Raw genomic sequence first — 26520 nt, forward strand, 5'->3', positions numbered from 1 at the left:
ATATAAATCCTCACAGTCACCTTTCTTGTTCCCCACTCAGCTTTATTAGTAAGGCTTCCTGCATTTTTATTCTGTCTCTTTGCCCATTGACCCATCTTTAGAAAAAATAGGGGACGGAGTCCAAATGTTTCCAAACGTATCATACATCAAATTGTTAAATAATACTGGTCTATAATTACACTTTCTTGGTGTGTTCCAATATCAATTAACTAAGCATCCTGAACCATAACCTGTATTATCTTGCTGTTCAAAATGACTTCATTATAACCTCTTGTATGTCTGCTTCATACAGCTTTATTAGTAGCCCCTATTTCCATAACAAGTCATATATAATACCACCATTACTCTGTCCTTATTTGCCATGCCCTTCTTTATCTCAGAGGGCAATCGCTTTATCGCCAAATCGTCACAAGACACACAGAAATTATCATAGAGCAATAGCAACAGCAGCAGCAGCAGCGCACAAACGTGCCAAGTCCATTCCAGTAAAGCAAACACATTCTCACTTTGTGCTGCTGAACCAGGTCATGTCTGGCATTTATCTGATATTTGTGCTCCCTGTGATGTAATTCAACCAAAAATCCAGGGAATCGAAGAGTTGTGCGATCTAATCAATCTTTTGCTGGGAGACTTATTAACAGTCCCTGGTGACGCCTGGACACCAGGGTGGGAACCCCAGGAGTAAAGAGCTTCACTGGTCATTTTAATTAAAAGCCATTGAGTAACCACTCGCAGGAGACTGTGTGTACCTGCTAACATTAAAATGTGAACATACAACATGTCGGAGATAATGTTGGAACAAAGCGTGTGTGCTCAGCAAACTTGGAAAAAATATATGACAATAAAATGTTGGCCTTTATGGAGCCACGTGGGGCATAAAGGTAGTTTTACAGAGCAATAAATCTATCTTGGTTCAATATCATGTTCCTGAATGTACCACAGCCTAAATAGAGTCTATACTGTACTTCAGAGGTCCTATGTGATGCAGCCTATCGGCATTAATACTAATTCTAAATAAGAGTGAGGTTACTTTACTCACACACAATTATTATTTCAGATCAATTTTAATATTCAACCAAATCTTCTACACTATACAAGTGGTGAGGTCCCGGGAAGCCTTTCTCTCCTGGCTGCTACAATGTTCTTAAGGGTGGAGAGGAAGTTGCGTGGCTCAGGTCCTATCTTTTGGTGGAACCTGCAAGTTGCTCGACATTCTCTCATATTCCACATTAATGTTGATAGTCTACAAAGTTGTCATCCTGATTGTACTGATACGGTAAATTGGCTTGCTCTAGTACATGTGACATTGATCGTGTGTTTAACCATCCTGGAAGATGTTTTTTTTAGAAAGCTTTACCTTGTCCCATTCAAGAGTGTAATGCCACTGTCACTGTGGCCCTGGATCTGCGGGCGATAAGGCACAGGGACTGCGAGGAAGGGGTCAGGTCAGAAACATGTGTTGATGTGATATGAGTTACTTTGATGTAATAAGGATGGAGAAGAGGAAGGAGAAGCTGGAAAGAGAAGCTCCGTGTGTCATGTGTCATAAATTCCCTTTGCACCATCAGGTGTTTTTGCCTTGTAATCAATGATACAATGATACAGTCCGAACTTGAGGGTAAACTGAGGCTGAAGGTATATCTGACTGGCTACTGGTTTGTATGGTAGTACGACGAAAACCATGTGGCCCACTCAGTAGATCAGACATCAATGCCTCTATGCCTTTTTGAACTAAACGCTTCCTATTTTAGAACATAGGTTAAGTTACGCTCTGCAGCATTTATTAATGCATACCGCCAGTTGATGTTATTAACCTTCTAGACCTATAGCAGCATAAACAAGAGCAGGTCTAAGACAAGCCTGGACTAGCTCTAACTATAAGCTTTATCAAAAAGGAACGTTTTAAGCCTGCTCTTGGTGTCTGCTTCCCGAACTGAAAGTGGGAGATTATTCCACAGGAGTGGGGCTTGATAGCTGAAAGCTCTGGCTCCTGCTCTACTTTTAGAGACTTTAGGGACGACAAGTAAGCCTGAATTTTGGGAGCAGAGTGCTCTAGTGGGTTGATAGGGTACCAACAGCTCTTTAAGGTAGAATGGTGCCATATTATTAAGGGCCTTGAAGGTGAGGAGGAGAATTTTAAATTATATTCTAGATTTAACCGGAGCCAGTGTACTGGCTCCGGTTAAATCTGGATAAATGTGCTCTCTTTTCTTGGTTCTCGTCAGAACACGTGCTGCGGCATTTTGGACAAGCTGCAGAGTCTTTAACAACTTACTGCTGGAGCTTGATAATAATGAATTACAATAGTTCAGTCTGGATGTACCAAAGGCGTGGACTAGTTTTTCTGCATCTTTTTGCAAAAGGACATGTCTGATTTTTGAGATATAATGCAAGTGGAAAAAGGCGGTCCTAGAAATTAGTTTTAAGTGAGCATTAAATGACAAATCAGGATCGAAGATCACTCCCAAGTTCCTGACTGTTTCATTGGAAGCAAGGGCAATGTCGTCTAGCGCAGCTATATCATAGCCATAGGGCCAAGTATTATAACCTCTATTTTATCTGAGTTTAATAAGAGAAAATTGCAGGTCATCCAGGTTTTTATGTCCTTGAGACATGCTCAAAGTTTAGTTAATTGATTACCTTGTTCAGGTTTTATTGACAAGTATAACTTGGTGTCATCCGCATAGCAGTTGAAATTTACCGAGTGTGTCCTGATAATGTTTCCTAGTGGAAGCATATATAATGAGAATAAAATTGGGCCGAGCACAGAGCCCTTTGGAACACCATGGTTAACTTTGGTGCGCACAGATGACTTATCATTAATTTGGACGAATTGGGAGCGAGAAGAAATATACGATATAAACCAGTTTAGGGCGGTTCCTTTAATGTTAATTAACTCTTTAATAAAACTGTAATAAAATGTGATGGTCAATTGTGTTGAATGCTGCACTGAGATCTAACAGAACGAGAACAGACACAAGTCCCTGATCTGAAGCTATTAGAAGGTCATTAGTGACTTTAGCCAAGGCTGTCTCTGTGCTGTGATTGGCTCTGAACCCAGACTGAAAGTCTTCATATATATTATTTTTTTGAAGAAACTCACACAGCTGATTGGCTACAACTTTTTCTCAGATTTTAGACAGGAAGGGGAGATTAGATATTGGTCTGTAATTGGCTAATACCTCTGGGTCTAGGGTGGTTTTTTTGAGAAGGGGTTTGATTACAGCTATTTTAAAGGACTGTGGTACATAACCTGATGATAATGACAGATTGATTGTGTTAAGTAACGAACTATCAATTAGGGGCAGAATTTCTTGAAATAATTTTGTTGGAATCGGATCTAAGATACAGGTTGTTGGTTTGGAACCTGAGATTATTTTAGTAAACTGATCACGGGTGATCAGAGAGAAGCTGTCTAAGTAATGGGAAGGATTCTCAGCCGTTTCTGAGATCTCTGTTGTTGGGAGGGTGTTAGTGCCAATTGAGGGCAGGAGATGGTTGATTTTATTTCGAATAAAAAAGGTCATAAAGATATTGCTATTTAGGGATCGAGGAATACTGGGTTCGGTGTAGGTGTGACTCTCTGTCAGCCTGGCTACAGTGCTGAAGAGAAACCTGGGTTTGTTTTTATTTTCGTCTATTAGTTTTGAATAGTAGGCAGCTCTTGCTTTGTGGAGAGCCTTTTTATATTCTTTAACAATACTCTTCCAGTCTAGGAGATTTTCAACACTGTTGCTGGCGCGCGACTTCCTTTCTTGTTGTCTTGATACTTGTTTTAACTGGTGTGTCTTGGAATTATACCACGGAGTTAATTTACTATGTTTGACAAGTTTCTTTTTTAGAGGCGCTATTGAGTCTAATGTTAATCGTAATGAGTCTGCAGAGCTATCGACGAGGTGGTCAATCTCAATGGAGCTCGGGTTTTTAAAGAATTTGTTGTTTTTATATTGGGCGGCTGTGGCTGAGGGGTAGAGTGGAATGTTTAACTGTACTGTAAAGCGCTTTGAGTGGTCATCAAGACTAGAAAAGCGCTATATAACTACAAAACCATTTACCATATCGACGGTTAATACGGGTTTAAATGTAATTGGAATTATTTCCTTAAATTTAGCTTCAGCACTATCAGGTAGAAATCTAGAAAATTAGTTTTTTATTAGTGGCATATATTCAGATAATGAAAAATCGCAGGTTATTAGATTATGGTCTGATAGAATTGGATTGCGCGGAAATACTGTTAAATGTTCAATTCCGACACAGTACGATAATACAAAGTCAAGTGTGTGATTACAACAATGAGTAGGTTGGTGTACACACTGACTGAAACCAATTGAGTCTAGGTAGAAATTAATAGAAATGAAATGAAATATATAAAACATTTTCCACTGAATTGTAGTAAAGGTGATGAATAATATAGCACAAAGAGGAACTACTCAACTACAGCGCAGCTCTTGCATAAATTAAGTTAATGTCCCTGATAACTTTCTGCCACTGTTTTCATATGACTGATATGTCTCCCTAATCTTTAACCCAGTGACTCAACTAAACCTCATACGTTTATCATTTTTTGTATTGGCCATCACCACATAGTCAGTGGCTTATGGAAGCCACAGACTATGTGGAGAAGAAAGGAATCAGACAATGCAAATGCTCCTTGGGGTCCTTTTGGGAGTGTTATATTTTTGTATCGTACATCTGCAAAAGACCCACTTGTTTCAGCTTATATCAATTAACTGCCATCATGTTGGTGGAAATGTAACTGCTGGAGCTCCTGTTGTGAAATATCTGGTGAACATGTGTTACACCCACAGAGAAAATCAACATGTGGTACCTGCATGTAAATTATCACACAATCTTTAATTTGAGAGAATGAGAACATGATGGTGCACTTTTAAAGTCTGCATCAAGTTTCATGGAGTTGGTAATGGTACCACGTTTTGACATGAATAAATTATTTCAGCATTAATTGCCAGACAGTGTAATCACAGTGAAATTAATTACCACCCTTTGGCAGTGTTACATGCAGTACATGGAAAAAATACCAGTTCAGCTAAAATGGTTGTAAATTTACACATAAAAGGCTTGCATTCATTTGCTTTCCTTAGTGTTTAATATTTGAACAACTCTGCTTTTTATGTGGCATTTACTGGGCTAATTTAATTGAAATATAACTTAAATGTTTGGTGTTATACCCTTGGATTTTCTAATTCAAGTATGTGCATTGTGTTGCTTTGACTCAATCGTCTCTTTACCCAAATGATCTGCTTTTGATATATTCCACGCACCAAATCCATTTGTGCTCTAAAGGATTCATGCTTGTCAGAGTGCAATTTGCTGCTGGATGCCTTATCAAAGTTAGTGCCCATGGTGTCCCAGCTGCATGCAGCAGCAACGACTGCAAACCCCCCTCGGCCTCAGTGGATTGAAGTCCTATTTGTCCACGCACATAATCTGCATATCTGTTTATCTCTGTGCCCCAACTTCAGTGGTGCCCTGCTCTCTTTACTTCCTACATCTTCCTCTCTCGCGGTAACTCCCCCTCACGATTCCAACAGCTCTGTCACCTCTCTCTTTCCATCTCACTCTCCTCACCTCCCCCTTCCATCTGATAATTGGATGAGCTGTCACAGTTGTGAGGATGCTTAAATTCAAGTTCGGAGTGCTTCTGTGACCATGGAGCACCCCTGGTAAAGATAAGCAGTGAATACTGTCAAAAATCTATCCAGGGCTCACCTACACGACTTCTTCACTTTATGTGTCATATGACTCACACAATTAGGCATGATGTGAATTTAGAAAAGGAAATATAACCACTTTCAGGGTATGAATTTTATGCTCTGGGCTTACATGTAATAACAAAATCTACAGAATATCAAGGTCAAATAGAGCCAGTGCAGAGCATCTTTCAAGCATGTTCTTGTTAATGTAATTTGCTGTTGCACCTTGGATCAATTGAACAGATAGATGAATAACAAGAGCTGCAAAAGACAGACTGAAGTCCATTCCCACCCCGGGAAAACATTTGCATTTACCAATAGCACATGAGTAAATAAAAATGAATTTATTGTTAATGGAATAAAGGCACTCAGGCAAATCAAGCACTTGTTGAGGTGCGTAGACAGTGAAGTCCGTGTGTCAGTTCTATCCTCTATTCATCTCCAACAGCCTACTCTTAAAAAAACAGCTTTTCTGATGGAAATTAGTGGCACCCTGGGGTCACACGCTCTTCTCCTTCTCATTCAGCCTTTGATATGAGAGCTCTGTTTTCTCTGAGATGCAGGACATAATATTATCAAATAGCTTGTAAAAGGCTGCGGCTGTAGCCCTCAACATTATCGCTTAAGTCAATATAAAAAAGGATGCAATTAGTTACATATCAGTTTATAGACCTTAATTACGTTTAGCGAAAAAGCTACGCGATGCCAAGTGCGTCATCATAGACTTTGGTAGGTGTTACATTATTAGATCTACATTTATTATGTGAATGTAGATCTATGTTTTTGCATACAGGTCACATCCACTTCATCAGAACAACAAATGCAGTTCATAATAGTAATAATCATAGGCATAATAATGCCAACATTTAAAACTTGGATCACTCAATGAATAAGGTTCTTTATATGTAGATTTTCCATTTTAAACTGCAACATTAAGCTATTAAATGTGAGAATACAACTTAAAAAAATATTCAAATACAATCGTGAATACAAGAAATAAATAATTAGCTCACACACAAGGCCCGCCCTCCACGAAGATACATTTTTTGATGAGAAAATGATACATAATTGGACCTTGATTAGACTAAAGTTTCTTCTCTAAATGATTATGACCTTGGGATCGTGTATGTCGTGGCACTATATACATACAATTGAATTGAATGATCTCATTCCAAATGCTGAATGAATCTCTCCTGATGAAACCAGATGACGTCCAGGACTTGGAACACCGTGCAGAGTGGCCCAGTGACGCACACAAGTTACAGTTAGGGGTGATGACACAAGTGTTTGTAACTAGTAACTGTAACTATTAACTGTAACTAAACGGAAGAATCGTTACCTCAGCTATAGCGGCGTTACCAAGCAACCTCGCTCGTGCGGCTATATAGGAGCGCGCGCAGGGGAGCTTTTCTGCAGGACGCACGAGAGCTGCTGCAGTGGCTGAGCGCGCGAGTTGCGGACACAGTGGGGGGGAGCGGACGCACGCACGCGCTATGGACTACTGTTAGATTCTATCAGGGAAGAAACAGTGCGCGCACAGGATAGCAGCTGCTCGTGCCTGAAACCTCACTCCTTTACTTTTTTACTTTAGTTTTGCAGTTGTTGCTGTTGTTGACGGTTATTTTCAGTTGTCAGTTTTTATTGCGCATCTTCGGCATCATGAAGTTGCTGCTTTTACCAGTTTTGATGCTTCTTTTCTCTATTGCCCAAGTTTTTTGCGAAGATAACGACCCCAAAGCAGAGGCTGACTACTGGACGAGTAGTAATCAAATTCAGGTATTTGTTTATTTTCTTCACTTCATCATTCATAAACATCCCTTTCTTATCACCAGTGTGAGATGAACCTGCGGGAAACAGGCAGATGAGTTTCTGTTCTTGTGCTGAACCTCTTCTCTGTTTGTTTAGCCAAAGTCTGCAAGAGGCAGAGTTAGTGTGATGAGACTGGATGTCTGATCAGCGTATTATACTTGTATGTCACTTCACAGAGAGAGTATATGATCAACCCATTATCCCTCCCAGTATCACTTTAAATAAAAGAAATTGCAGAATAGAATTCAGAAAATACATGTTTGTGCATAAAGCAGAGCAATAACCAAGGGATGAAGCAACAAATCGGGTGAGGGTTTGTTGTATTATAATTTCTATTGATGATTTGAATATTTTCTTAACTGCTTTGTAGATCACGTTATTTAACATTATTTAACCTTATAAGAGCAGATGGCAAACATGTGCACAGTGTCATGCTGCCATAATGATGAGTCTTTTTGAAGTGAATTGTTTCAATCCTCAAGGTGTAAGGCTGACACTAGAAACAAAGCCAGCATCATTTCCATTCCAAGTTACTTATTTAATTTCTGAAATATGTGTCCAGTATAAAACAAATCCAACGGATTTTTTTGGCACACTTTCAATGAAATAATAATTTTAGAAGAATTTTAAAAACAGAGATCAGATTTTCAGACTCATAACAAAACAGGTGGAACATTCTCCTCCGTAAAAAAAGGATTTAAGACTCAGTAACACTCAAGGTGAGCATGATTGTTGCAATTCTCCATTAGGAATTGAAATATCCCTCTTAAGTGCACAGTATAGGAAGTGAAGAACAAACCATCTCCATTCAATGATCCTGTTTGACATTGTGAGCTGGCCACGGGCCAAGCTCCTCAGCTAATACCTTTAACTGTAGGCTGGCTGCCATTTTGCAGACAAATGAGTTCACAATAAATCATTCAAACTTAGCTTGTGGGACATTGTGGCCCCAGGACCACATCTCAGTCAGACTAATGCACACTTTAGAAATATATCCGGAGATGGAAATAGAAACGATTAATGAAAGTTGGAAATTCAAGGTTGATGTGGATTATGTGGTGGTGGCAGATAAAGACACATTTATGATCTCTGGCATTTATCCAGTTCATCAGCAGAAGAGTTAAAAACCAGGAGAAAAAAAAATCTATATCACCATATATATGGCTATAAATGGTAGGCTATGAGAAAAACACAAGATTCATTCAGGTGCCTCTCCATTTAGCCAATGTTGTTACATTTTGTCCTCATTATGTTTTGTCGCTATAAAGAGGGTTCAACATGCTGGTGTCAGGTTACTAAGTCACCATGTGACAATATGTCCTGGGTCTAAATTCACATTCATTGAGGTTTCCCCCCCTCAGGACGGCTGGATTTCCAATGACCCCTTCAGAGAAATCCTCCTGAGGATGACACGAAAGCCACGGCCGCATCAGTTCATTGGTCTGATGGGGAAGCGGTCTATGGGTGAGAATTCCTCCTCAGTATCAGACAGCTTTATTTGCTTTTGTGGAATCTTTTTTTAATACTTTGTCCTTTCTTTCTTTGTACAGCAAATTCACAGACCACCCGAAAAAGTAAGTAAAGACATAACACATTAATACAATACTTAATTTTTCTTTTACAAAAGTCTATAGTCAAAAGTCACTATCGCAGAGAGGAAATGTGTGTTGTAAAAACATCATATCGGTAAAATCTGAAAAAAAAAAAAAATGTCTCCAGATGAAGTGATCAGTTCTCATAAATGTAAGGATTGATGTCTTAAATGCTGTCTCAAAGCTTTCTTCATACTTTATTTACCATTTGTCAGGCTAAAAGTTTTTATATTTTTATATGTACATATTTATACTTTACATATAAAAAAATTAGCTTATAAAATTTCAGAAACTGCCTAAAATTGAGTATGGTGAAATAAACTCCTACTAGGTTGCAAAAAAGATCCTAAGAGTATAAGACCAGTCGACATCAGTGTGCTCAATGAAAACTAAAAAAACATGAAGCCTGACGAATTTTGCTCACATTATTATTAAATTAGTTGTTTAATTAACTGGCAGCAAAAACAGATGATTCTACTGTCACTGTTTGAATGCCGGACCACATTAATTTGTCAGCACGGAAGGTGGTGCAGAGCAGACGTCTGTGTGCGACAAAGAGGAAAGAGATAAAGAGTGACAAAGAAAGGAGAATGTGGAGGAGGGGATTTTCCCTTTTCTCTGGCAGGGGTTTTCATCTAAATTAGTCACCCACTCAGTGATGCAACACAGCGCAGCATAGTAAGTTCGTATACATCTAATTTATTCCTCTTATGCAGGCACGACTATAAGTCACTCATCGTTAGGGAGAGGGAGAGTGCTGGGATCAATGCCCCAAGGACATGTGAGAGTTAAATTGGATTGTTTATGCCTGTGATGGATTGAGTCAGCAACGTACTTTACCCTTCACTTAAAATGAGGAGGATTTCTACCATTACAGGCTTACACATTTTTTTTTTTTACACAAAATAAAACCAATCTGATGCAAGGCAAGCCTTTTGTATTATGTTATATATCCTGTATGTTCAAGGTTCAGTGGTTTGAGTGAGAAGGGCGTATTTTACACAGTTGAATCTAATCAGCCTAATGCAAATATTGATGATTTCCAATATTAGATATTCCCTAAAGGCTCTCTATAGTTTCATAACACTCCAATCCAATACTGCCAGTGTGCCTTCACGCATCATGCTTGTTTAACTGTCCATTAACTGTAACTGACAGGAGCACCTGTCAATCTGCTTTGCAACTCTCCATAGCGTTTGCATCACTGCAAACCTGACAAATACCCAGTATCTCAATCAGTAAAATAAAATCTGCATTCTGTATTCCAGACCATATATGTTGCAAAAAAGAACTGCAGCAAACCTGAAAGCCATAGATATCATACTTAACTAAGCTCAGGGGTAACAATATGTTTAAATGGTAAAGGAGCTGAAAAACACCTGAATTACACAAAATTGCTGTTAGTATTTCAAAATCTTTTCCTGTGAATTACTGGCTGTTAATTGGCTTGCCGAGGTCCAGGCCAATTAACAGTCTTATAAGGATTATTGAGTTATTTGTTAAAGGGATCAGAACATATGGCCAGATCTGTGAGTTTGAGTCTGAGTTTTGCTTTAACATGCTTTAAAACATTTCAGGGTCACTAGATTTAACAATTGCATTTAAATGATGTTAGATACCTTTTTTTATTGCTGCCAATACATGTGAAAGAGATTGTAACTATAACGTCAGCAGTTGAAACAAACTCAGCCTGAATAGTGTATGTACCCACACATCCAGATGTTTGTCTTTGAGCTGGTCAGATACATTTGAGGTGTTTCTTTCATTTAAAATGCTCTGTGGTACAGTTTGCATCCTGGCTGTTGGTTGTCTTTAACTTGCACCTGTCTTTTAGTAGTAGTTAATACTGATGACAAACAATCAAACAAACAAAAACCTCCATGGTAGAGGTACTACAAAATATTATTCATAAAATCATATTTTTACCCTTAAGCTTTTGTGGGGTTTGTTTTTAGTGGTGAAATGTTAACTGTTGACCTCAGTATTCTTTAAATCGTGGTTGCAGCCCTGGTTGTAGTCAGCTGTTGGTAGATGAACATCTCTGTCAAACTAAACTATCTTTTTTTTTAGGGCATAAAGTCAACTCTTTTGTTGGACTGATGGGGAAAAGAAGCCAAGAGGAGCCAAGTAAGTTAAATCCAGTCAAATTATACTTGTAGTGTTGAATTTGTAATAACTAGGAAAAGTAAAATGAGTATAAAAGCTAACACGCTCTCTTCTTCTGCAGATTCGTATGAGTGGAGCACAGTACAGATGTATGACAAGCGCCGCTAAAAACTCATCTCTTCACCTGCCTGCTTCTCATCTAGCCATTCCTCTTCCGTGGAAGGGGCAACTGACAGTTTCTCCAGACTGTGTTTAGCTGTTAGTCAAATAAAATGATTCTGTTTCCACATTGTAGTGATTTAGCAGTACTGTATCTGTGCCAGTTTTATTTGTCCCAACAGATTGGGGTGAAACAAAGGGGAAATTCATTATCAGTGTCAGTGCTTTCTGTGAGCGTTTTCGGCCATTTGTCACGCCACAAATACTACATGTTGTTGTGGACAATTAAAGCAAGGCTGTACCCCAGGGTATGCTGAAAATTGCACTGCCAAATTCACTGTATAGTGCCTCATAACTGTTTGATTGCAACTGATTGTTATAAATACAACACACTGGGACAGGTTCTCATTTAGTCTTTAAGTGACTTTAGAGGAGTGGTCATGTTCTACCCCTGGACATATCATTTGATGTGACAGGATACCTGTGTGTTTCAATGGTTTGACAAATATTAAAATTATTTTCTTTACTGGTTTAACTTCAGCTTGCAGGTCGTGAATTCCTTTACTGAGCGTGACTAAACCTGCTGATGCTCAGCCCATCTTAAAGGGTGAGGTAGTTGCACACTCTGGTGGTAGAGGTGAGGTGCTGCACACAAATTCAACCCATTTTAGTGACAAGAGGTGAACTTATTTTAATAGAAATAAGTATGAAAAATAAACAATTATTTTTTTAGAAGTATAGTGTTTACAATGTTCCAGTGTGACAGTTTACAATACAGTAGTTTGTCCACTTCCTGTAGTTCAATCTCCTCAGTTAATTTGCTCAAACAAGCGGAAGGCGATATGGATCACATTTTACTCCATGTACAGTAACTCTTTTAATCATGGTAATTTACATTCACTGCAAATCAGTTTAATTCAAATCCAATTTAATGTACCAAATTTAAAATTATGTAGCATCACAAGGGCTTACAAATGTGTATCATCCCTCTGACATGAAGTAACACTGCCGTCCATGCGAAAGATTTGTACAAATGGTATTAGCATGGAGAGCCATGCCACTTTCACTAATAAGTCTCACACAAGACTCACCTCCATCCATTATGAACTCAAGACGTACTTCACACATTGTATAATTTACAGTGCAAGTCAACAAACGTTTTTGTGTTAGCAGCTCAACATGATTCATTTGACGTTAAACCCCATAACTAACATTGAGGTTCAATCTATTGACAGAAGTATAGGGTGATGAGGAATGATCAGAATGAGGTCAAGCAACATTCTGAAGTTCTTTAAAATATATTCATCTGTGTGTAAAATATGGTAATTTCTAAGGTCACTAGTTCACTGTGATGGATTACCAATTTCACTCGAGTTCCAAGTCTGCCGTTTCATTTTCATTACACAGTAAAGGCATTGAGTGAAATCAATGACTGGCAGGTCAGAAATTAATCTCAAGACAAAAACTTGAATTTGTTCTATTCAATCTGCTCTGTATATATATTTATTATATGGTTCATATAGATACAGGGGCTGAGGGGTCAGTGGCATTGATCCAGCGAGGCATCCAGTAATGGGAGAGCCACTCAGCCCGACCTGGATAGAACTATTCAAACACTTGTCTGAAGTAGTAGGCCTCTTTGGTGCATGGAGGCGAGTGAGGGAACGTCCTGTGAGCCTTCTCCAACTGATCGTCGCTCACCTGAGAGACGACAGATCAGATTAGACACCATGAGGACAACTGAAGCCATGTGGCTTAGATGTTTCTGATGTGATTATTTACACCGGGACTATTCTTGCTTTGATGAGTCAAAATGTCTGCTTGGAAATTAAGGGTTTCACCAAACTACAAAGGTTTATCGATTTTCCACCAACACAGATGTGACCATGTAAAAGAAAGGAATGATAACAATAAGAAGAAGAAGAAGAAGAAGGAGAAGAAGAAAAAGAAGAAGAAGAAGAAGAAGAAGAAGAAGAAGAAGAAGAAGAAGAAGAAGAAGAAGAAGAAGAAGAAGAAGAAGAAGAAGAAGAAGAAGAAGAAGAAAAAGAAAAAGAAGAAGAAGAAAAAAAAGAAAAAGAAGAAGAGGAAGAAGAAGAAAGGCCAGTACTAATAAAATGACTTCATTATTTACAGTTACTTGTGGTAGTAAATAAAATGTATCATCGAAGCCGTTTCTTCTTCTCCAAATGTGAAAGGAATGAAAATTAAACACCAGTATGTGCTGCTCTATCATCCATCTTGGTCGTTATTAACACATACCATGGATTGTAGGTGTTCCTGCAGGTAGATGACCAGGACTTCTTCATAGACGTCATACCATCACTGAAGGCTTCTTTACGCCTCAACAAGATCTCCTCAGGGATCAAGTTGAGACCCTTGAAGGACTCCCTCAGAAGGTATTTCTCCACTCCATGCTACTTACAGCATGGAGACAAACAACACAATTATAACAAATAATTATTCATTTCAGTGCCCGTTTTGGACAGACATCTGCAGTGAAGAAAACAGTGCTTTGTCAGTCAACACATTGCTGCAAAGATCCACTGACCCGAGGAATCCTCATCTCCTCAGGCAGGGAGAGGTAGTATGCTGTGAATCTTTGGTCCAGGAAGGGAACTCTGAGCTCCAGACTTGCATGCTGTTTACTGTATGTTTCCCACATCTGTAGTGTACTGTGTCAAATTTGACCCAGCGGTAATTTTCCACATTTTTACGGATAAATGGGAAATGGTGAAAGTCTCTACTTATATAGAAACCACCCCTTTCTAGTCTTAAAGGGGTGGTTTACCCCAAAAATTCCCTTATTATCTACTCACCACTATGCCGAAGGAAATGTGGGTTAAGAGTCAACAAACCCCTTTTTGAGTTTCTCCAAAATGGGTATACGTTATTGATTTTGATGGATCTTATTCATGGGGGTGTTCAGGCTTGTAATTAAAATGTAACTAATCACACTTTGCTGTAATTACAATGTATTATTAATGTTACTGATGATGCTCTTCAATTATGTCGCTGTTCACCACATCTCATGAAGGATTTTCCTCTCTGTGGTTGTATTGAAGACAAAATCATCAAGGCTACTGAAGATTAACATTCTTAAAATCGCTTGCAGGATATCAATCAGTCCTGTTTTCATCATCAGTCCTTTAAGTCATTGTTTATTCTGTTTGACTTCCAAATTGAAATATCGAAATTGAAAATTGCAATGATTGAGCATATACTACGACCTCAAAGTGCCCAGGAAGAAAAGGAGCAATTTTGGCAGAGGTGGCCATTGCATGGGTAATGTCTGTAAGGCCTGTGATCAGAATAACAACAAGTTAAGCAGTGCTTTTTCACACAGTTTAAAAGACCCAAATTAATTCGGGGTAATAAATCACTACCTTTAGCCTCTGAGCAGACTGCAAGGAATCCATGATCTGTGAGGAGTTGGAACAAAGGACGCACACCATACATATCCCGTCCCAGATAGACTTTCATGTTGGCAGTGTCCAGTAGAAGGGAAGCAAACACGCCATCAAGCAGAGAGCAAAAGGGTTCAATTTTAGTTCTCTGATTCTTTATGCAAACATTCATCTCTCTCTCTAACATAACACTGGATAAGACAAAACCCAGATATGGGCCTGGTCCCCTCACATTTCCTGCAGAGTGTGTTATCAGAGCAAAATCAGTTTTTTTTTCAATCATTCAATAAAAAACATCTAGACGGACACATGCACTCAAGTAAAGTGTTTGGTGGTAATTTCTGTGAATCAAGAACAAAGTCAGACATTTGTCTTTGTGTAAGTAAGTCGTTAGAGACTCTGCAGCTTGTCCAAAATGCTGCAGAATGTGACCTGACAAGAACAAGGAAAAGAGACCGCATTTCTCAGCTGGTGGCAGCTGATGGTGGATCCTGATTGTGGTGGCTGCTGACCATGGACTTGGATTACAACAAGACTGCTTGATATACAATATTTCTCCTCAGATACTCGACCATTACTGACAATATTACCTCAATTCATTGATCTTCCATTATGCTACAAACTGTTAATTATAATCAATGCTGTAAATACCCTTCTCTTTCTGATGTTTTCTCGGTTACACATGGCATCTATTGCAGGTCTGTCCGTCCTGGGAGGTGGATCCCTCAGATGTGGCTCTCTGAGGTTTCTACTTTCTTTTTACCCTGTTAAAAGTTTTTTTTCTTGATGAGAGTTAAGGGCAGAGGATGTCACACCTTGTTTAAGCCCTATGAGACAAATTGTGATTTGTGAAGATAGGCTATACAAATTAAATTTTAATTAGATTGATGTATAAAATGTCACCATATTCAAAAAATTTAAAGGAACGTTACCTAAATAAGCATCTTTCTGCAGTGCAGAGGGAAGCATGCATTGTTTCTATAGAAGGACATATTCTTCCTTAAGTAATCTTCTCATCAATCAAGATTCCAAGGCATATACGTTGTCTTAGACCAATTTTGTTTTGTCTACATGGAGATACAATTTTTGATTATTGAGTGCAACTAACACAGTACAGTATAAAATAGTGTCATCAACATAAGAAAGAATACACTCAGTCACAGAGGTGGTAATATCCTCATCACTCTCGGCAATGATAGACAACTCTTAAACCATTTATTGGCAACAGAGTCCAAACTAATATGATGAAGTCTAAAATGAGTAGCAGTGTTTCTTTCTGTCCGAAGCAGAAATAAGATCGTGTAGAGTGGCAGCAGTTAACTGCTTTGGCTCTCTCGAAAGTCTGACAATAGATAGCCTAGTACCGAGAGAAATTAAGTGGTCTGTATTTACAAAGAGCTTTTCTGGTCGTGACGACCACTCAGAGGGCTTTACAGTAGTTTACTGCCATTCGCCCATTCAAACAGTGCATCTATATGTGCAGCACTGTAATGAAGAACAAGGGTGCGGCCTTACCTTGGTCTCAAGATTTATAGTGGAGATAGAGGGTCCTCAAACAGGTTGTCAGCAGATGCTAAGCTACAAAAAGGCCTATTTGATCCCAGACTGAGACTGAGCACTCTTCAGCTGTGGCGAGAGGAGGAAGTGGAGGAGAAGACCTACAAGTGTAATGCCTTCCAGAATTGTAACAAGATTTGGGAATTAAATACAAATAGTAATTCGCTTTGGCCTTTCTTACTGCTGATGTGCATTTATTTTTCCAAGCTGTCAAAAAGACTGTCTGTCTGTCTGTGACATGTGGTACATTCAGTATCAATAAAACATGACCAAAACAAGACGCATGTGACGTTTGAAAGAAAGCTGCAACCAGCATTACCAATCTGTATTATATTCTGTAATTACCATCTGTAATATTGATTTAGAAAATGTACACAATAAAAGTCCACTATCTATACATTTAAAAGACAAGATTTCTGAATCTTTAGCCGTTGTAAAAGCACAGAATTCTGACAATGACTACTGGATTTAAGTTAAGAACATCATTAACTACACACATCCTTTCCATCAATTTTATTGTCAATTTTGCAGTCAAGGGGAAGCTTATGGGGGAAATTGAATTACAGTGCTGAGCAAACAGTTCCGGCATTTACTGTAGTGAAATCAAGTTCAACATTACAGATAAAGCATCACAATTGTCTTAAATTCTCTTTCCAATTTGGGAAACCGTTATTTTATTTGTGACAATACAAACCATCTAAAACCACCTACACCTTATTGTCCCAGTTTGTGTATGAAAGGCACTATTCCTAGACTTGTCAAATCTAGACTAGTTTATAACACAGTTTGGGATTTGTGAAACATCAATCTGATTTGAGTAAATGCAAAAATACTTCACCAACTCAGACCAGATCCTGATCAAAATCATGAAGTTATTCCAAAGCTGGGGCGGGAATAAGCCTGCCTGAGTCATCTTTTAAGTCCCTTCTTAAAGCGTACTTCTACCAGAAAGCAATTCTGTTTTCTTTATCTGACCCGTATTTATTTAACTTTTTATATTATCACTCTGTTTTCTTGCTTAAAGTGGGTTTTCAAAAGTATTATTTATTTATATATATAAATATATTCAGTTTAATATTTCAATTAACGTTATCGACATTAGACATGTTTTAGGTGACATCTACTGTGAACCATGAAATTGGCTTTCATTTTAATTTAACAGCTTAGTATTGTCTTGTCTCACCCAAGGCCTCTTTTTGTGCTATTTCCTTAGATCTTCTATCTTTCTTCTCGTTCTTTACTACATAGGGTTTTAACTTCAATGTACAGCAGTGCAAATGCTGAACAGGCCGATCTTTTTTGAAAACAGAAATGCTTATGAGGTAAGTTTAAAAGAGCCTGTAGCAAGCAGATAAAAATAAATTATATAAAAACATTACAGGGTCGGCTTAAGCACGTACCTTGTGACTTTCAAATTGCTACTAAGCTGACACATCCCCAAAGAATTAAATGAGTGACAAAAATACAGCTGCATCTGAAAATGAGCTAAATTAGACAAAGTAAAATGTTCTTGTAAGTTCCAATTAAACATGGAGAATATAAAGAAGGTCCTCCTTTAGCTGACAGAAGACTAAGACACTGAACTATTTCCGTCCATCACTGGTCTTTATCTGGTTTATAGATAGACAGGGTCCGGGCTGAGGGGTCAGTGGCATTGGTCCAGCGAGGCATCCAGTAATGGGAGAGCCACTCAGCCCGACCTGGATAGAACTTTTCAAACACCTGTCTGAAGTAGTAGGCCTCTTTGGTGCATGGAGGCAAGTGAGGATACGTCTTGTGAGCCTTCTCCATCTGATCGTCGTTCACCTGAGAGAAAAGAGATAAGATTAGACACCATGAGTAAAATAAAATGCCATTCTATGAAGCTTTGACAAAATCTGTCTCCTGATAAAAACCCTTTGATCAGAAACAACAGCTACTATGTGTACCTTAAAGATTCTAAACACCATTTTAAACATTAATGTAGCAGCATTGATATAATTTCTATGTAAACATAAAGTGGAGTTGGTCTCCTGAGCAGAGAATGAATTCACACTCCCTGCGTGTGAGTTGTTCAATTTAGTTTAGTTGGCATCCCCCTTCATCCCCCTACGAAGTGCCTGTTGCATATAGCTAACAGGAAAAGCAGCAGCGACAATTTATTGCTAAAGAAGGGGAATTTTCACTTTTAAATACCTGGGTAAAGTCTGTATACTTTATTCAGTTTGTGAATCCAGTTATTTCCCTTTTAAACTAAATTAACAAATGTTAAAAATATTTTATGGCTATAATTAACTTTGTTTCTTTTGTGAAAATTCTGTTGTCATAATAATAATAATAATAATAATATATAATAATCATGTTAGGATCCATATCAACCTTGATCTCTACCTTTTCTTTAGCATTTGCTTTGCAGTGCATTACTGCAATTTCCTAAATAAGTCATGGAGTAAGTTTATCCATGAGTGGATGTGGACATTGGAGGCAGCTGTTGACTGCATGTGGTGATATCAAAATTTAATTTGTCTCTACTCTGTAAAAATCCAAAGGTGAAGCTGATATATGTACAATAAATACAAAGGTAATACATTTTTAACAGAAAACTACTTGTTATCATGAAGACTGATTTAAACTTGAATATTTCTTCTTCTCTCGACATGAAAGGATTGAAATTAAACACCAGTATGAGCTGCTGTATCATTAATCTTGGTCCTACATTAACACGTACCATGGATTGTAGGTGTTCCTGCAGGTAGGTGTACCAGGACTTCTTCATAGACGTCAGACCATCACTGAAGGCTTCTTTACGCCTCCACAGGATCTCCTCAGGGATCAAGTTGAGACCTTTGAAGGAGTCCCTCAGAAGGTACTTTTCCACTCCATCCTGCTTCCACAGGACAAACAACACAATTATGACAACTAATTATTAATTTCAATGCCTGTTTTGGACGTCAGACATCTTCAGCGAAGAAAACAGGGATTTGTCAGACAACATATATTGCTGCAAAGATCAACTGACCCGAGGAATCTTCATCTCGTCAGGCAGGGAGAGGTAGTATGCTGTGAATCTGTGGTCCAGGAAGGGCACTCTGAGCTCCAGACTTTGGGACAAAACACATTTACAAAGTCATTAACTCATTATATGATCGCTTCAATTAAAGACGTGGGCTGTTGACTGCTGGCCACAAGGGTATTGGATATGTGCCCTACACCCATGGAGTTACTGGTCAAATTTGACTCCGTAGTCAGAGAAAAACATTTGAAATGTTGCCAAACCGCAATGAAAAGAAAAGTTACTTAGTAACCTAAATATGTCTTGGTGCTGGAATCAATATACAGGTAGGAAATTCCGTAATTTACTTTTTGATTTCTCTCCCTTCAAAAGAGAAAACGTTTTCAAGCAGAGAATATACAACGCATGACTGTGTAATTTTTCTAGGTAGTAATACTTTGAGGTGATGATGGTAGTGGTGATAAATAAGGTGAGAGATCCTACCCATGTGCAGCAGTGGTGCGATCAGCACGGAGATTATCAAACAGGTAGAGTTCCTTCAACAGACGAACACTGTCTTCTGCTGCTACTTTGGGTGATGGAGCCTGGAGGAGGAACATAGATCTGTCAGTAGTAGCACTTTATTCAAGTTTAAGATACTGCAACCCCTTCACATTCATATGATGGAAACGTGCCTGTTGGCGTCTCAGGATTAGAGCCAAATCACCCTTACAAAAAACTCATGACAACTATCTTGATAAGTGTATCTGTGTCACTTTCATCAAATCACTAGACCGAAATGAACACAGTCAGAGATAAATGTGCCTGCTCTGCAGCTTCTACATTAAATGCAAAAAAAATTTAAAAAAACGTTTTTCAATCCATCTGACTCTTGACTCAAGACTTTAATTTGAGATAAAGAGTATTTTGTTATTTTGATGGTTTCCTTGTGACTGGATTTGCGTTCTCCCTAGGTTTTTAGTTACCTGTTAGTTATCCAATTCTCCGGACTTAAACCGCACTTCATGTCTGAAAACGGCTCAAGTGAAACTTTGTACCAAATTTTAAAGAATTCCATTAAAGTGTTCTTGGGATATCTTGGGACATTCTCATGAGCATGGACGGATGGACTACACAAACACATAATGCCCTTGGGCACTGGCTCTCGCTGGCGCAGAGGCATCAAAATTATTGCAACAAAAAATTTGACTGATTCAGTTACGACGACTTGCCTTGTGAAAGTAAATGTATCCCTGAGTCAGCTCATCAGAACCCTCTCCAGAAAAGATCACCACACTGTCTGACTTCTGCTTGATGTATTTTGAAACCAAGTACATCCCTGAAGTGGAACACACAGAAATGAGAATGAGAGAGCACACTTGATGACATAATGGAAAGCTATGTGATATGAGAAATTACTAAGGTACATACAGTATTCTCTGAAATGTGTCTACATTCTTTGTAGATTGTTTTGAAAGGGCTACACATTACAGCTGTTGCTCACATTAAATCTTTTCTGTTCCAAATTCCAACAGCAAAATAATGAAATGGAGAGATACAACTTTAAAATCTAACATCAAACATTGTCTGAAGAAGAGAACAAAACAAAACCCATTTGAGGGACTACAGGAAGGAGGTTTCATTAACATTATAAATAAAGGGGTTTTCTATGCAATCTAGTGTAACTGCAAATTGGCAGTCAAAATTTAACTACCAATGTAACATCCTACTTAAATAAAAAAACATATATTCCTTAATACTTATATTCAAGCTCTCAAATAAGATATATCACCACTTGTTATGCAAGTAAACCTAGGTATATATCCTACATAAACACCCCATGTACAATATTATATAACTGACCTGCATATTATAATTTTTTTTAAAGTTTAAAGTGTCGGTTTTCTGTTAAATTTTAATTACATTTGTTTTATTCTCATTTCATCAAACTATTATATGAAAATCACAACTGGAGGGCATACAATACACTGGTCTCCAAATTTCCATTGCCAAAAAACACAGCATCTTGTTAAATTTTATCATTTCAGTTGGCTGAATAGCATTTTGGCAAGCCATCTACACTATATTATGTTTTTGTGGTTTTTCAGTGTGACAAAAATCATGTGATATTTCATTTTGCACTAACCAACAGAGGCACGTATTGTAGTGATGTCATATGTCTCCAAGTGGTAGATCACTTCCTCGACTGCTTGGATGCCTTCTTCTGCAGTGAAGTTGACCTCATGGTGTTCACTGCCAATATGAGCTGCAACCTGATGAGCACAAAACAAAATCAATTTTCCATTTTTTTCTTTCTAAGAGAACCAACCATACACACTCCTTTTCAGACACTGTTCTATTAACCTTGCGAGCAGCTAAGACATCTGGGCTGTCCTCTGAGCCAATTGAAAAAGTCTGGATGGGATACTCCAGCTTCTCCTCTTTGGCCAGTTTCACCAGTGTAGCAGCGACTAAACTGGAGTCCAGACCACCTGAAGAATAGACATAAGGAGGATCATCGACAGAAACATCCATTCCAAAATGTTTTATCATTAACACTTTCCAAGAAATATCTAAATTCAGGTGATGTCAATAGCAATATTTTTTTTTTACGTTTGAAGAAGTGGTCACAACCCCTCCATCGGCATAGTGATGACCACATTATTAGTGAATTTTTATGTTTGGGTGAACTATCCCTTTAACATTTCCAATAAAGCACCAAGTTAGAGCTTTCCTTTCACAGTTTCCACCTTAACTTCTGTGACAAATTATTTAATTTCAAAGAAAAAATGGTGTGTACAATAAAATATCCTAACCTGAATTGATATTGAATCAAATCAAATTGGAAAGCCAATCGAATTGGCTTTCGCGTTGCGCCATGCAATGCATTGCGCCAAGTGGTGCCTGACCACTAGGCACCCATAATTGTTATTACTTTTATATATAACATTATCACCAAAGACAACTCCAGAAAAGGAAAGAGTACAGTCCCTCAGGATTTTGGTTACAAAACCCATGCTGTTCATTGAACTGAAGTCAACTATATCTAGCTGTACTCTGAGATGCCAGGGGTCAGCACATCCAGGCTCCCATCTCTGTCTACTACCAAGTGTACACAGCAACATTCTCCAATGCTCTTCCCTAAGGGTGGTGGATCCACATGGTGGCCGATCCATGTTGGTTTTTGGACTGGGCTGGACCTGGCCATATGGGTCGACCAGACGCCCGCCTATGAGCTTCCCTCCCAGGTCTGACTGCAGGAGTACACCCCGGCTAAGTTTGATTCACTTACAATTTATGAGATTTACAGATGTTTTTTAATGAGGGCTTATGTTAAATTATGATATATCATTTCATGGGACAAATATCCACTAGAGCAGTTTCTGTACAGCCTTGGGATGGGAGAATGTTTTATTACCTGACAAAAGACAACCAATTCTCCTTTGAGCCATTAGACGTTTTTTAACAGCATTCTCAAACAGAGCTCTGATGTTGCTTTTCACTGTTTCCTCGTCAAAGCCTGTGGAGACATCAGTTTTAAAATATGCTTAACAAAATGCTTCTCAAATATTTAAAATTAACAGCGGTTAAGAATGAACTATCACATACTTGTAGGTAGTCTCTCCAAAGTGTCATACATGGCATGTGCAGGCTCCTTTGTGCAGCAGTGAAACTCTTCCATCTGAATAGATTCAACTTTGCCATTCTTCTTTAAATCAAAGACCTCAAAGTGCCCAGGAAGAAAAGGAGCAATTTTGGCAGGGGTGGCCATTGCATGGGTAATGTCTGTAAGGCCTGTGATCAGAATAACAACAAGTTAGGCAGTGCTTTTTCACACAGTTTAAAAGACCCAAATTAAATGGGGGTAATAAATCACTACCTTTAGCCTCTGAGCAGACTGCAAGGAATCCATCATCTGTGAGGAGTTTGAACAAAGGACGCACACCATACGTATCCCGTCCCAAATAGACTTTCCTGTTGGCAGTGTCCAGCAGAATGAAAGCAAACACCCCATCCAGCAGAGAAGCCATCTTCTGGATGCCAAAGCGGTCATACAGGTGGAGCAAAACCTCGCCGTCCACACTGGTCTGATAATCAAACTCGAACTGCTTCCTCAGCTGTAACAACATAGCACACAGGGGTTTAATTTTAGTTTTGGTTCTTTATGCAAACATTCATCTCTCTCTAACATAACCCTGTATAAGACAAAACCTAGACATGAGCACTGTCACTTAACATTCTCTACAGATGTAGGTAATAGAGCAAAAACTCAATTAATGATACAATGTGCCCCTTAAATTCAAAAATCTATTCTCATAATTAACAAAATCATTCACACAGCTGTGTGAGGAATTAAATTAGATATTTTGTATCATTCCTATTTATATTTAACAGAGTAGTCTTTCATTTTAAGAAGATTATTTTTTCTTATCTGGACAGGAGCATTGTATTGCTCTTTTTCACACTGAATAAATAATTTAAACATACACAGTCTGTGTTGGAAAAAGCATGTGAACCTCTCCTTTAATGTTGTAAACAAAAGCAAGTTGAGCATCAAGATTCTATATTTCAAATAAAATATGAACAAGCCATTTAAAAAATTTTTTAATGACAATACCCAACTAACTGCTTCCTAAACTCAAACTTTCATACCGGTCTGCCTGCATTTTAACTGGCTGCTTGCTTGAAACAAACAAGCAATGTCAGTAGGTTTTCATTGTTCTCAGAGATTTGCCTCAGGGGGATGAACTTTTTATGAAGGCTAATGCCACACCCAAAGGGTTTCTCCTTTAAAACGTGAATTAAAGGCTTATTCATTTGTTTTACGTTAAATGGGGGTTAACAAAGACTGAGAGACAATGGAAGAAATGTGTCTCTCTCTACAGCATGGTCATATGATTTTTTTTTATTACAATGATTATTATTATAACTCTTTCAACAGTTTCACAGTATAACATAGGAATTGAGGATGTCCTTTTTTATCAATGGCATGGTGACTGAAACTTCCATCGAGTAATGTCTCTGAGGATGCAGCTTGGGTATGCTTACCGTGTGATGGTTGTAAATTTCTCCGTTGTAGCAGAGCCACAAGAAAGGAAACTTCTTGATTCGTAAAGGTTGCATGCCATACAGCTGGTCCACAATGGCCAGCCGGTGGAAACCAAAGCAGCAGCTAGTGAAGCCATTGACATTCTCAAAGCGGAAGGCATCAGGGCCCCTGTGAGCAATCTTCATGGCACTGGTGCACTGAACTGACAGGCACTCATCACTGCCAAACAAGGCCCAGATTCCACACATTTTGCAGCTGCAAAAAGAGAGACAGGCAGGTACAGTGTTGATTCATACAAAGTTTAATGATACTTGATGATATGAAATGATAACTCAGCCCGGATCTAGAACTTTAGTTTGTCCCATTTCAATCTTCCAATCACATTTATTTAATTTGCCCCCTCAAAATTTCTTGATTTCTTAATTGCTGGTTGGACATAGGTCTGGGTTCAAAAAAATATTCCAAAAAAGGATGGATTGATCACACTCAGGTCCCCGGGGTGAACTAAGTTTTGTTTGTGTTGTGATCTTAGTGTCATTAGAATGAAGTTATTGAACATTTTTGTAACATCTCTTTTCGGTGCTGCACTTTGTAGACGGTCCCTACGCACTCGTCTCACAGCTAGCTCATATTTTATGAAGAGGGGCTTGTAGCCTGTTATCCACTTTACTACGATGGCAAAGAGACGGCGTTTGTGTTCAAACAACGCTTCGTGTATGACTCATTGATCCGAGTAATCTGACTCCCGGGTCACAGAAATCCTACAAATTAAATATCAAAATCAACTTCGGCCCGTGACCCATTTTTCCATTTCCTATTTTCGATCTGAGCGAAAAAATCCAAACTACTAAAAAAATAAACAGTTATTCGTTTTTTGGTACAAGATTCAAACATGAATCATTTAAATTTTCCGATTTTGCTTTTCTAATTGAATACGAAAAGAAATGAAATATCGGAGCTACTGTAAGCATTAATATCAGATCCACTGAATATTTTAATTCTGAGCTTGTAACAAGCCTCTCTGTTGTGCCAAGCCTCTCAGAGTGTGGGTTACATCCGTGTTACATCAGACACCCAGTGAGATGCTCCTGATAACACAGCATTACTTTGGCGTTTCAAGCTGAAAGAAAAGCTCGGGAACGGCACCTGGCACAGGAACCTGCTAGAACAAAATAGCTAACCCGATATGACATTTCACATTTAAGGCTACATATTGTGAATGGGAGCCACGCGAAATACTACATATATAATCTGTATCAGGTTCTGTTCAATTTTAATTTGTGAGTAATTTGTTCACACACACACACACACACACACACACACACACACACACACACACACACACACACACACACACACACACACACACACACACACACACACACACACACACACACACACACACACACACACACACACACACACACACACACACAACACAAACCCCACCTTTCTCTGGGCAACTCAAGCCGGTGTCCATGTGAAAATAGCAGCGATTAAAAGTCTGCTACGATATGTTCAGAAACTTTAATAATGAACGACCTCTGACTAAAAAATGTATTGCTGACCTCGGCCCAGTCTAATCCGCACTTATTTCTGTATACTACCATGTTTTGAAGTCATTCTGCAGACATGTGGGGATGAGGTCGTGGGATGATGAAACGACCCGAGAGGATTGCACTAGCTCTGTTCCACGCGCGTGTGCGATTTATCACTGAAGTCTAAAGCGGAAAAAAACAGATTTTGAAGCGGGGTTCTGCTTCGGTTCTCGCCGACTCACTTACCTTGTTCTTGATTGTCAGGGATGTCCCGTGTTGTGCTGGAAGGTGATAACACTGATGTGTCTGCTGTGTCCGCAGGAGTGAGAGCAACCTACAGCGACGCACACCGAGTCGGAAGTGCCAGTAAAAATAAAACAGTAAGGGCATAGCAAAATCGTGGCAGATGGAAGCACTTCCGGTGACGACAGGAACTGCCACTGATTTGTAAAGGCACTTGCCACGCTGTTTGGAGGCAGCTGCCTTGGTTGCCACGCTGTCTGAGAGCAACTTCAGCTGTTTGTGATTTATTGGATGAGATATATTCTGGTTTATGAGAGTGTACTAAAGTGAAAAAAACAACATCTTTGCCTTGTTCTCTTTGATATTTAGGGGAACCT

At 38.8% G+C, this 26520-nt stretch overlaps 2 protein-coding genes across 2 annotated transcripts; one reads left to right on the top strand and one right to left on the bottom strand.

Annotated features, from left to right (window-relative positions):
• The first annotated feature begins 7373 nt into the window (after window positions 1-7373).
• tac1 (tachykinin precursor 1) lies at window positions 7374-11408 on the top strand. Its single transcript, XM_061093229.1, has 5 exons — window positions 7374-7490; window positions 8885-8987; window positions 9074-9097; window positions 11186-11242; window positions 11343-11408. The coding sequence occupies exons 1-5, from the start codon at window positions 7374-7376 to the stop codon at window positions 11387-11389; spliced, it is 348 nt and encodes a 115-aa protein (XP_060949212.1). The 3' UTR covers window positions 11390-11408.
• Window positions 11409-16839: 5431 nt separating this feature from the next.
• asns (asparagine synthetase) lies at window positions 16840-26250 on the bottom strand. Its single transcript, XM_061092479.1, has 12 exons — window positions 26147-26250; window positions 24362-24617; window positions 23193-23430; window positions 22922-23107; window positions 22731-22832; window positions 21677-21804; window positions 21459-21585; window positions 20545-20651; window positions 19817-19917; window positions 19340-19421; window positions 19049-19204; window positions 16840-18147 (listed from the first exon to the last, which is right to left on the bottom strand). The coding sequence occupies exons 2-12, from the start codon at window positions 24608-24610 to the stop codon at window positions 17938-17940; spliced, it is 1686 nt and encodes a 561-aa protein (XP_060948462.1). The 5' UTR covers window positions 24611-24617; window positions 26147-26250; the 3' UTR covers window positions 16840-17937.
• Between the last annotated feature and the right edge of the window lie 270 nt (window positions 26251-26520).

The sequence above is a fragment of the Limanda limanda genome, chromosome 19 (genome assembly GCF_963576545.1).
Source record: "Limanda limanda chromosome 19, fLimLim1.1, whole genome shotgun sequence".
NCBI classification, from domain to species: domain Eukaryota; kingdom Metazoa; phylum Chordata; class Actinopteri; order Pleuronectiformes; family Pleuronectidae; genus Limanda; species Limanda limanda.